The sequence below is a fragment of the Nesoenas mayeri genome, assembly GCF_963082525.1.
Source record: "Nesoenas mayeri genome assembly, chromosome: 2".
Taxonomy (NCBI): domain Eukaryota; kingdom Metazoa; phylum Chordata; class Aves; order Columbiformes; family Columbidae; genus Nesoenas; species Nesoenas mayeri.
Window position 1 is genome coordinate 65,028,350 of NC_137543.1, and position 13,263 is coordinate 65,041,612.

The following is a 13,263-nucleotide window of genomic DNA, read 5'->3' on the forward strand; positions in this document are numbered from 1 at the left end:
TAGTCCTAAAAATTTAATTCAGCAGCTGTCTAAAGCAGATCAGTAGTCTGAAATGGTATAATAAGTACATAAGTGAAATAGATTAGTAGAGTCCATTTCATTATAGGTCTCTTATTCTACATGTTTCAAGAGCTGTTTCAAGGAGCAAAGTTGCCGGTTTTCAGTATCTCTTTGTTAGGATGTCCATTTCTTTTTGATTTGTTTTTCTTTGTTTGTTTGTTTGGTTTTTAATTTATTTTTTGCTTAAGGAACTTCTGAAGCAGATGTTCTCTTCTGTTTATTAGACCCATACATTATAACAATTGGTATGTGACACTTTTAAGTTTGTTTACATATACTTAGCTTGTTCTGTGAGATTATAGGTGTTTAAGAATTCCTGTCACCAACAGCTGGGGTGACTTAAGTTTTCACAGAGAGTAATAAATAACTTGATACAGCGTGATGGAGGAAATGCTGGATCAGGGAACTGTCTTCCTGATGCTCAGCCACCCAGCTCTCTTCCTTCTTCCACCTTTGTCTTTCCTGCAAAATAGACAAGCTGTTCTGCAAGCAGCAGAACTAATAAAGTCAGGTTTCCTATGGATCTTTCCCTTTGTCCCCTAAATCCCACCTGCTGCAAAACCCCTACCTCTGCCATGTCCTTATGACACCAGCATTCAGGAAGAGACAGCAGAATTGTAACTAGCCAAGAGCCACGGTGCTGGCTGCCCAATCTGTACATGCCCAGTGATTGCTCAGCTGAGCAGTGACACAAAGTACAAACGGAGAGTTTGTTGCTTCTTTTTCAGCAGGGGTACAACGTATCTACTGCTGCTGACTTAACACATTTAACTTAGACTATTACTTATTTCTGTTCACTTTGTTTCAGTTTTGCTATTCTAGGCTTAGTTCTACTGCTTCCTCCAGTCTTTGACTCTGTTTTTTTGCTGGGTTTTGTCATATTTCATGGGCTTCTTGAGAAAGCTCCTGTTTGTATGTCAGAGTTGATTTCTTATTTTGGTGTTAGCTTGTTTGATAGCTTACTTTGTAAATATAAGTAGTTGTCTTAACTGAAAGAGGCAAGGATAAATGTAAGTACTAAGATATTTGGAGGAAAAAATTGCAAAGATGGCACGAAAGGAGTGCTAGTGCAGTGGAATTAAGGAAAAAATATTGAAAAGAGCAAATCTGATGGTGGCATCTATTGCATCCTCCAGAAATATTATGAGGGAAGAAGGAAGCAATGGGCAAAATACTAGAAAATTCATTTTGGGAGAGTCCTAGACTGTTAGGAATATGAACCAAGTGTCATATTGTGTATGTTTCATCTCTGTTTTATTATTAAAACCAGAAGAAATGTGAGCTGAGACACCATTGCTCCCCCTTTTTCTGCTTAATCATCCAGAAATTTCTGCACAAAATCTTAAAGTAATCTATCCCTCCCCTATTGCGTATGTAAGTCCTAGGCTTGAGAATAGTTGTTAACATGGTGTAAGTATATAGAAGTGGCCATATTGGGTGAGTCCAAAACTCTTTTTTTAGCCTGGTCATTTACTTCTGTGAGTGACCAGCAGCATGAGTGCAAAGAAGAGTGCTGCACACACAGAGTCGGCAGTAAAGAGCGAAGAACCTGTACCTTCAGAGTGGTCTCTGTAATTCATATTTTCTTGCAACCTTTGCTTCTTCTCACTATTGTAATACTGGTCAGGATCATGCTGCCTATTGGATGTCAAGTCAACGAGGCCTGAGCAGGGAGTAGAACCAACCCAACAGAACTCTTTAAAAAGAGAACTTCTAACTATCATTTCTGACACAACTTTCAAATATTGCAGGGACAGAAAAGGGTCTTTCGTGTACCAAACAAAACCCAAACCTGCTGGAAGTGGCTTTAGACTTAAACCTGAAGCTGTGAAGGGCTGGGTTTAGGGACTTGCTCCGGGGTTCGGGGCTTTGAAAACTCCCTGGGTGACACAAAGTATGAGGAATGGGAAAGCAGGTTATTAAAAACAAGTTACTAAGTAAATTGAATCCTAAGTATTTTGTATTAAGGCAAAATGTAACAAATTGAAGCTCCTCGTCCTTATGGTATGCTTCTGTAACTGTGTAGCCACTGAAGTCGCAATAGGAAACAGGATGTAATTTTATTACATCTTACCTGGATGTTCCAATATATGCTGTAGAACTACTCATGAAGTATGAAAATGTGTTAGTATCAGTAGCTATGCTTAGGAGTTATTTGGTGAAACACAGTTCCCTGATACTGTACCCAGTTGTAATTTGTGATTTTCTTTTTTCTTTCATCATTGTTTTCATAGGATTTTTGGCTTCCTGGAGAAACATTAGAAAATGCAAAACGAAATAATAAAGCCTGCTAAATACTTCTCGGAAGTGGAGAAGAGTGTGCTGCTTGCATTAGTTGAAAAATACAAATACGTGCTTGAATGTAAAAAGAGCGATGCAAGAACTATTGCTCTGAAACAACGTACCTGGCAAGCACTAGCTCATGAATATAATTCACAGCCCAGTGTATCACTGCGAGACTTCAAACAGTTAAAGAAATGCTGGGAAAATATCAAGGCACGGACAAAAAAGATAATGGCACATGAAAGGCGGGAGAAGGTAAAAAGAAGTATTAGTCCGCTTATAAATACCCACATCATAGGGAAAGAGAAGATTGCCAGCATAATGCCTGAGCAAATGTACTTTTTGCAGAGCCCACCAGAAGAAGATTCTGAATATCAGCCTGATGCTTCTAGTCAAGGTATAAATGTTGCTGTAATGATGCAAGTGGAATTGTTTTGTATGCGATTTTACCAGTGATTCTCATCCAGCAGTCTAAATCTCTCCACTTAGCTGTGACTGCTGGTTATAGAAAAGTAATTTCAGAGCTATGATATTACAAGACTCCCTATTGTATTTCCTTAGGCCCCCAGGAGTTAAACTGATGTTTTGCTCCATTTTTTTTCATCAGTTTTTGACATATCTGCTACTTTGTGGCAAGCATCACAGCAGCTATCATGCTGGCTTTCCAGAGGACTGTCCCTAGGATAATTTGATCCTTTATAAAATAGTGTTTTGTTGGGAAAAGGTTGTCTGAGCACTTTAAAAAAAAAAGCCACCACCAGCAAATTGATACACAATGGTCTGCTGCAAGAGTTCCCTGTAGGTCTTCCCTCCTTTGTTTTCAAGAAGGACTAGAAAGAGTATGTAGAGCCACATTTCACACCGCAGTCCATATTGGAGAATGGCCTTTTTGAAAAAGCTGAGCACCACATTCTTCTTTGTTTGACAAGCACACACAGAAAGGAGTAATCCAAAACCACAGAGGGAGGGTGGCTACAGCATCTTCTTGCAAATTTTGTAATATCAGGATTGCAAATAGAAGAGTGTCCTTGCTCAAGCGACAACAGTAACTACATTGTTAGATAACATTCTTACAATGTCTTGTTCATAATTGTATTCAACATAAGTAGTAACCACGATTCGTAAATAAATGTATTTTGAGACCCTTATTTGCAGCAGTTATTATTTTATTCCATGAGTAGTTTCTCTTATTTCAATAGAATTGGTAGAACCTTCTCAAAGTTAGAGTAGTGTGATTTTTCCCCAAAAACCATACCACTGCACTTACAGCATATACAGTAGCAATAACGAAGGAATAAGTAGTAGTCTTCCTAGTATTCCCTCAGTCTCTTGGTATTAATGTTGTTGCAGCTCTTCACCTGAGACTCAGATCTTTCGTAAAAATATTGCAAGTCACATATGGATTTGGCTTGAACAGCTGCATTAAGGTTCAACTCCAGGCTCAGTCACATAAATTTAAGTGTCCGCTTATAAATGTCTGTGTGCTCTTTAGTATTCTGAGCTCCTGTTATAGCCATGGAGGTCTATCAACAGAACTCAAAGTGTTTCAGTTCAGACCATTATGTCTGTCATAATCTGTAACAGAACTGCGGTATGTAGTGGCTTCTGTACTATGGTACAGAAGCAAAAGTTTCAGATGTGTGCACCAATAACAGCATTATCACAAGTTCATGTTTCTTGAGGGAGAATAATGGAATGCTATAATACTTTTTCCTCTTATGTTTTGCAGAGTCATTTGTTGTCTCAAACAGAGAACTCTGTGATGAAGAGAAAGAACTGGTACATTTCCCAGTATGTGAAGGTACCTCTCAACCTGAGCCTTCGTGTTCTGATGTCAGAATAGCAGCAGATAAGAACTACAGAAGTAAAGCATCTCAGGAAAGTGCTCTAAAAAAGATGCATGAAGAAGAACATCATCAGCAAATGTCAATTTTGCAACTGCAGTTAATCCAAATGAATGAAGTCCATGTGGCAAAAATACAGCAAATAGAAAGAGAGTGTGAGATGGCTGAAGAGGAACACAGAATAAAAATGGAAGTGCTAAATAAAAAGAAAATGTATTGGGAGAGAAAACTGCAGACCATCACAAAAGAATGGCCTGTATCATCCTTTAACAGGCCCTTTCCTAATTCACCATAAAACATAAAGGGGCAAAGAGTCAGTCTGATTGAGCACATTTATGAGTAACGTGCACTGGAAAGGTTTTCTAATGTGAATGTACAGTGACAGGATCAGTACCTGGCTGATAGTGAACACACTTTGACTCTTAACATTTAGGGAAAAAGAAGCAGAGTCCGCCAAGGGGAAAACCTTATTGTTCATTTGTAGGTAGTTCTGATTTGTTTAACTTTTAGACATGCACAGTGTTCTAAGATGTGAACATATTTTTCCCTTTCAAAATACCTGTGAAATGTAAGGTACTCTGGGTATTCTTACATTGGATGTTCTTAAGAGAACTTAACAGCTTTAAACATGAGGTTATAGTATTTATTTTTATTTCTATCTCTATCTCTTCCAATCTATGATTTCCCAAATGAAGGCATGGCTCTGTGTTGCTCTCTGCTATTGAGACAAAAGGTGATTGACAGGTATTGGTTGGATAGTTATGCTGGGGCTTAGGAAACAAAACCAAACCAAACCAACTTGTCTGTGGTTAATATAGTTCATAACTTATTCTTCATAGAAGATGTAAAAATGAAGAAAATAGCAAAAGGACCACTGTAGTAACTGTGCCCTTTACTTGTGAAGAACAGTAATATTTTCCAGCTCACTGGCTTGATTCAGAGAACAGTTGTGGATTTGGCCTCCAGTTGTTTGAACCTTGACCCTTAAGAAGTTGGAAAGAAAGGGACTTTTTCCTCAAAAGCCACTGTGCTTGTCCTCTCTTTTCCAGGCCCATCTCATATCCAAGTAGAATACGGAAATAGGAGGGATGCATGCTGCTGCCAGTGCTGTGTGCTGTTCACCTGGAGCCGTTCTAGGGGGAAGAGCTTTTTAATAATTCATAAAGCTTTTAAAATGTCACAAGCCACCCAGTCCATTGGCAAAGTCTCCCTCTTTCCCCCCGTACAATACTTTATGGCATAGCTGGAGTATTTCAGCCTCTCCTGAGCTGCAAGAAGACTCAGATGCTTCCTCTTTTACCTTCATGTAGGATGGGAAGCAGTTCAAGGGAATCATTCCTGTCTTGGAGCACTGTTATGTTTTGTTCCATCCTGCAAGTTCTGATGGTGTGTTTCTCGCCTTTGCTGTCAGTGAGGGGTAATGGACATGATTTGTAAGAAAGCATTCACATGAAGGTCCCCACAAAGTTTGGGGACCCAGAATAGTAGATGGTAGGAAAGCACAAATAACTAACTAAATAAATAAAAATCCTTCCCCAGGCAATTATTTAGTCTAGTGGCACAAGGCTTAAGAAAATGTGAAATACAGCACTCCGTGAAGATTTGTAAGAACTTCTGGAGTGTGAAAACCTGTTTTACAGGAAGGTATACAACCATCACTTGGAGCAGTGAGAAAAATGAAAAAACCATAAAGTTTCAAGGAAAAACCTGAGTATCCCATTGTTCAATAAAGTATTTTCAGATCATGATTCACGAGGGCACGTCCATATGGTGAGCAACATATTCAAATCAGGGTATGTTACAAAACATACATTCCCAGTTACTCGCCCATCTCTTCCCTGGATGTTCTTTCTGGTTGTGTGAGTTTCTTTTGGTTTTCCTTTGGATTTTTGTTTTCTTTTCGTGTGTGTGTTTCTGTTTCTTGAACTGCTTTCCCTGCTGATGATTCATCTCTGCAAGCACTGCCATTATCAACCACAGTACTCACTGTGGTTAACACTGTGGTACATACATTCAATGTGCTAACACCAGCAATCACAATGGGGGTGATTTATTGCAACTTATTTTATATGACAGAGAGAAAAAAAATTTGCAGAGCTGCTGCAAGATCAAAAGTAGGCCATGTATGAAATCTGAAGACAGATCTTTTTGACAGCAAACTCAGTTTTCTTACAAATTGGATGTGTAAAGGAAGCACAGGATGTCCAAACAAGGATATCTTTAAGGACGCTTTTTTTGTCTGCTGAATGGAAACACTGTTGGACAGTAGGACAATGATGTATCATAGAAGTAGAGGCAAAAGAAAGAAGTAAACAGGAGTAAGAACCTTTTTGTTCTGAGGTTGCATTCTGTGGTCCGCAAGATGAGTCAGTTATTTGAGCAGTTATGATGATTGTTCAGGCATCATCTAGAAAAAAAGGTAGGAAAGACATTTCTCTTAATCAGTGATGGGATTGCTTCCACACTGCTTCTAAGTGAAAGTAATTTGAAACTATGAAATTGAAACCATGTACGTTAACATGTCAAAAGGCGACAGATGGAGACAATTTCAGCACTGTGAAGAGAGCAAGAATGGAGAGACAATCCAGTTCTAGATAGCCCTGTGAGAAAGAATGAAATAGTCCAGGGAGAATCTTGTGATATGTGAGACAAGGATAGTTTTGACTCCTGAAAATTATACTATTGCTTGTGAAATATTTTTTTTTATTTTTATATTAAAAGGTCATTTAAAATATGCATGGTTTTGGACTGCACTAAGTGAGAAATGCCTTGCATTTTGGTATATATACTTGTCCTGAAACGAAAAGTTACAGTTCTTAGGCTGAACAAAGGAGTCTTTTAATTCAGGTTCTATTTAAAAGAAAGAAAGTTGCGGGTGAAAAATTAGAAAAAGCCAGGATGAAGATGTGAAAGAAAGAATGATCAGTAGAGGAAGAATGGGAATGTCACACCTAACACAAAAGATACAAGATGCTTTTGTGATACAGGTAATAGATGCCTTACTGGTGACACAGGCTGTTGCTTTCCCATCTGTTGCTGATGGTTGGTTGCTGTAAGGTTGGGTGATAGACGCAGAACAGTGTAAAAGATCAACAAGATGAAGTAATGTGTCTCCTTGCCAGGCTTTGACTTCTCCAGCTGACGGCTTTATAAATTGATTTATGTGGTGGAGTTTAAATTACTTGAGAAATGTGGAAATCTTTTTAATTATTTATTCTGCTGATATGGTTTAGCTTTTCTTTTTTTTTGACTTTTCTATTTAATATAGGCATCTCAAGCAGTATGTCCATTTCTTCCTCTCCCTGTCTTCTAGCTTACATCATTCAGATACTTTCACATAATTGTGTTTTCCTGTTAACCATTTGGCCAAGCTACGTAGGTTATTTTCATAAGTGTTTTTTTCATAGATAAAATACAGCAGTATTTTAAGAAGAACAACATACGTCCTTTTCTCTGGATTTGTTATACAAGTTGTTGGCAAGAATGAAATCAAAAGATATTCTGGGTAAAATGATCCCTGCTTACCCTCAAAAGAAAAATTACACACTAGCCATGTTGTGGCCATTGTTCTCAGCCTCTATGTTCTTATGTTCTATGACCTTCTAGCTAAAATGTGGATAATTCATTTACACTCACAAAAATGACACTAGCCTGCCTCCAGGTGCTGTCTCTTCTTCAATATCACGAAGTTTGTTATCTGATATAATCTTTACTTATTGTTTTGTTCTTCTCTGTTTCTTCCTTATGTCTGTGTTCCCCCTTAATTTTTCAACCAGCAATATGAGCATGGAATTCCACCCAGAACTATGTGGTTTGCTCTTTCCTTTTTCTTGCCCAGATTGTGTATTGTCACAACAACTGACCATGAACTAGGTGCTTCCCACAGTCATCATCTTCCCCTTCCACAGAAAGCAAGTTTAGTAAGCCTTTTCTACACAGCTGCCCAAGCACTCTGGGTTCTGTGCACAAGTTCGGAACATACCAGAGGTTTTTGAAGAGAAATTAGTGTAGAGAAAGGGCTGTATAGAGAGGAGCACTTTCTTCATTCCAGCTCCCTGTAGTTCTGAGAGGACAGTCTATGTTAATAGGCTGTTCAGGGAAGTGGTGGAGTCATCATCCCTGGAGGTGTTCAAAAGACATTTAGATGAGGTTCTTATGGACATGGTTTAGTGCTAGAGTTAGGTGATGGTTGGACTCTATAATCCTGAGGGTCTCTTCCAACCAAAATTATTTTTTCTATGACTACAAAGTCATTAATCAGGAACAGAGCTAATGCAGGATGCTGAAGCTGAATAAGTGGTACCAATTCTTCATAAATCCTTGGGGTTCTGCAGATGTTAGGTCTGGGTTTTCTTCATAACAAAGTTCCTTCTTTCTAGGTAGTGGAAGAGTGTCAGTGGAAGATTTTCATAGATATTTCCTCGAGACCCTTACCTTGACAAACAACGCATCCTGCAATGTACTACACTACTTCCTTCAACAGCCTGCTCTATCACAGGAGCAAGGGATCTTGCTACTTACCACAGATCTTCTCTGTGATGCTCCTTCCTACACTGCAGAGACGTATTTAGCCAGGGCTGAAGGACACAGCCCTGCTGAGCAGCCAGTGCCCAGAGACACTGCTCCTTACAGAGCAGGTACAGCTGGGCACTCAGACCACAGGGCTGAGGTAGTCCTGTTGTAGCCCTGTGACCAGAGGAAGGAAGGGTGGCTCAGTGCTGCCCTTTTCAGAGTAATAGTTCATCTAGTGCAGCTGAGAATGTAGTCTTGACTTCTGTTCAATGGTTGTTTATCTTCGTGTGTTTCCAATACCAAATTTTAACGGTCTCCCAAGGATTTGTATGATTACATAGGTGTTTTCAATGATCTTTTGCACACATTTTTCTGCTGGTTGTAGTTAAAGTGGCTTTTATGATCTGTCCTCCTTCTTCCTCACTTGCATTACAATGCTTCCAGTTTCATTCTGAATTTCTGTGGTTATGGTCCACACAACCCCACATCCGTGCAGTATCGTATTTTCTGGTATTTTTCTCATAATGACATTGAAACAATAAACAGCTACACATTTATTTATTGTTACTTTGAGAGTAGGGGAATCACATGTCAATCTTAAAATAACATTTAAAAATGTATTTTTTCCACGCAAGTAAAATCCCTTACAAGTAGTCCTGTGATTTCATATTTTGAGCTAGCTTGTTGGAAGCTATTTTTATAAAAAAACCTGATACATCTTAGTTATTTTTATTAGATAATTGCCTGTCTTTTCATATTATTTTTCTGTCTCTTCTCAAAGCAGCTGACTGTAAACTCACATCATCACTGTTCCTGAACTTTGTCTCTAGTTAGATACTCAGAAACATTTCCGTACAAAGTAAGTACTACTGTGTACTAAAATTAATACATTTAGGCTAATAAAATAAATCAAGTAACAAGATGATAGGATAATATGCAGCGACTGTCAATATAATTTTGAAAGTGCTACAGAAGAATTCTCTGTACATTTGATAAAAAGAAAGAACTTTTTTTTTTTTGGCATCTATAAGAATAGGATAATATATTTTTACAGTGAAAGCAAGCAGTGATCTCTGTTTCAGTTATCACAGATTAACTTCTGTGCTGCTGATTTACAAGGTACTTTGCTTCATAGATATTTTTTAATTTTTTAATTTTTTTTTAGGTCATGGGATTGCATAAACCAGATTGATTCCCTTATATGTAAAGAAAGTGCACATAGAAGCGTGGACAGATTCCTGGACCTAAAACAAGAGCAATAAAATAGAAAAGTACTAGCTGTGGCTCTGAATATTTTACTGTTCTGGTGGTGAAAGGGTTAAGCATCCCACCTCATCAGTCATGTTAATAACCCTGAACAAATTAAAAACTTGCAAAGACAAAAATAAAAGGGCTGGTGTGGTTTTCAAGGCCAGTCAGAAGTGAAGACAGCTCTTGGCTGTCCTAAGAGGTAACACTGTCACGTATGTTGAACAAATCCCCTGCACGGTCTTCACCTTCCCTGCTCACTGTTTCTTTTGAGGCTCTGGACATCTCCATCATACCATTCACAGCTCCAAGTGCCTGACAATAAGAAAAGTAACCAGGTCAGGTAGGAATCCCACTAGAGTTATTAGACCTCACTCTTGACTTGAAGTTGGACAGTTTTCTGTGACTGAATTATCCAGACACACATCCTACACACTGTGGAAAGGCATGTGAAATTTGTCCGGCACCTAGTCTGCCAAATGGTATAGGCAAGGAAAAGGAAAAGGAAAAGGAAAAGGCTGTCCACCACGTGGCTGTATGTTATAAAACTGTTGAGGGCATGTGGGTGCATCTCACTGGATGGTCTTTAACCTCTTTAATAATAAGAATCAAGAAATATTTTTGCCAAATCTTCTAATTCATCCTAGTCTAGATTTCCCAATCTGTCAAAACAGCTGCAGGACAAAAACAAAAGGGGAAAAGTACTAAGCAGTCAAAATAGCTAGAAACAATCTGTTGCCTTCCTGATGAAAGGCTGGCTAGATAAAAAGTTATACTACATATATAGAGGGAAATAACTCCCTAATGTAACAGAAATAAAGGAAGATTTTTTTAGATAGTCCTTATTTAATTTATGTGGGTTTTTGTTTTTTTTTCAAATGTGGATTGAAATTGTTGCTTTCCCTTTTGTTATTCAGTCCAGCTGCAGAATAGTTGTGTGCTTCAGTTTCTGACCAAATGTTAGAGCACCTCATTAATCAAATCTGTTTGGCAAGAGAGCAGAAGTAGGTTTGTATTCAACACAACTTGAGATTGATTGTATTCCACAAGTCTTCAGATATTTATTCTCAGATATAAGAGGCTGTTCTTGGACAGCTGTGAATCTGAAACTGGCATTATACACCAATTTAATAGCAATTTATTGTTTATACAGCATTAATGAGGTGACATATGCTGCTCAAGCTCTCTCCATTACTTGGTCACATAAAAGTCCCTTCCCTTTTCTTATCATTACACCCTGAAATGATGTATAATACTAAGCCACAAATGGACCAGCTGAATCACCCATATGAATTCCTGCCATGCATTCTGTACAGTATAATGCAGCGAAAAATAATCTCCTGCTTCTGTTTAATTACACAGTTTTGAAATTTTGACCTGATATTCTCCCTGAGGCTTTGCTAAAAATTATTCTGTTCCATTCGACACCTGTGTGTTCCCACAGAACTCTCCTTCAACCCAGTGAACCACGTGGCTTTACAACTTTTGAATATCAACCCTACAGACCGTATGAAGTCTGAATTGACACACACATGATAAATCCCATTTATCTGAAAAATATCTTGTAAATGCTCTCACATACTGAGAGTCTGAAAAGTACCAAGTAAGGAGGTGATGTGATGGATTTGGTATTTAAACCGGGGCAGAAATTTTGGCAGGCTGAAAGTTATCAGTGCTGACTTAATAAAGAGGTTCGACCTCTGCTTAAGGAACAACAACATCCAGTTCAAATATTGCCTTATCTCCAACTTTCCATCTAAAATGAGGTGAAATTACAAGTCCTTGCCAAATAAAGCAACAGTAGTTTCCAAAATGCACTTGTTTCCTTTCAATTATTGGCTTGCCTGGGGGCTCAGAGGCCAGACTGGGCTTTATATTGCGCTCTGTTGGTGGCTGATAGCATTTGAAGATGACTTCCCATGCTGATTTTGTCCTGTTCCTCCTGAATGCAATGGTCCTACTTGGATGGTACTGGTCAAACCATCGCAAGGGACTCACACTCTCAAGTTGTCTGGCACTGACTCCCCATACCTTTTCTGATTATCAAATCAGAGGTGGTGGATGAATTCTAATAAAAAAACTAGGGGCTGTGGCCAGCAGGAACAACCATCATTGCTAACTGTGTCACTGTAGTACCTTGTCACACTGACAAGGCGGCAAATTTAGAAGTACAATCAATTGTACAAAAGTACAAAAAAGAAGTACAAACAGTTGGAATGGTGCTTTGTCTCAGTCAATTACAACACTGTCTTTTGGGGTCTATCTTGCTTTAACTCCTCTTGTAGTCTGATAAATTAATTGCTTTCTTCCAGTTTATGCTTGCACAGTCCTGCTGAAGCCAATAGATTTCTCTGCATGTTGCCGTGGGTTTGACAGAGAAGTGTAGATCTCTGCTCTCATTCTGGTCCAAATGCCACAGCTACCAACGCTCCTTCTGTAAATCCAGCACTGTCAGGGGGCCAGGCTGAGAAAACAAGGCATAGGAAAAGTCTGACTTGAACTTGAGCCCTTCTCCTACCCACAGCATAGACATAAGTGGCTCAAACCCCATGGCACAGCAAGCTCAAGCTTATATCCCATCACAACTTAAAAACCAAGTATGGACATAGTAACAGCAGTGGGTTGCTTTGACCTCTGAAAACAGCTTTGGGTGGTAAGCAACTGGGGTTTTTTAATTGTTGTACATCAAAATCTTACAAATCATGGGACAGGTTAAAATTAAACCTGTTAGTGTTCAGCTAACAAGAGCAATATATTAACACAGCTTCAGTCTGAAAGATTCAGTTTTCTGTTAGGATTTGTTTGACTGGTATATGGTTAATATATCATACAGACATGGTCTCACCTTTCTTGCTTGTAAAATCTTTGCTACTTTCATCAAATTAGTTTGCATTCTTAAATAAAAAAATAAAGCCAAATCTGTTAATCCATCCTCAGTTAGACATGCATAAACTCAAACAAATGAACAATATATCAAATATTTTTCTAATATTTCATATTTTCAGCTATGTGTGGGCTTTTATGTTTATTTATACTTTCCACTTTTTAAATTTTTTTTTTCTCTCTGTAAAGTCTAAGGTTAAAAATAATGAGAGGTCTGATCTTCAGCTTGTCGAAATGCAGATGTCCTGACATTTTATATCCATATCAGGAAAAGTTCTAGTAATCCATAAATGCAAATACAGAGATATTGAGATCTGCTCTACTTCCCAGAGCACTAGAAGGCGTAGCCCTGACAATGCCTTTCTTGTTCTGGTTGCGTTTCTGAACTTCCACTCACAGCATGTACCAGCCCTTTTGCCACCAACTGGTATCT

At 38.5% G+C, this 13,263-nt stretch overlaps 1 protein-coding gene across 1 annotated transcript; it reads left to right on the forward strand.

Moving 5' to 3' along the window:
* Positions 1 to 2,325: 2,325 nt before the first annotated feature.
* MSANTD3 (Myb/SANT DNA binding domain containing 3) lies at positions 2,326 to 4,482 on the forward strand (the record flags this gene model as incomplete). The annotated part of the gene is made up of 2 exons (XM_080339622.1): positions 2,326 to 2,740; positions 4,073 to 4,482. The coding sequence occupies 2 exons, from the start codon at positions 2,326 to 2,328 to the stop codon at positions 4,480 to 4,482; spliced, it is 825 nt and encodes a 274-aa protein (XP_080195748.1).
* Between the last annotated feature and the right edge of the window lie 8,781 nt (positions 4,483 to 13,263).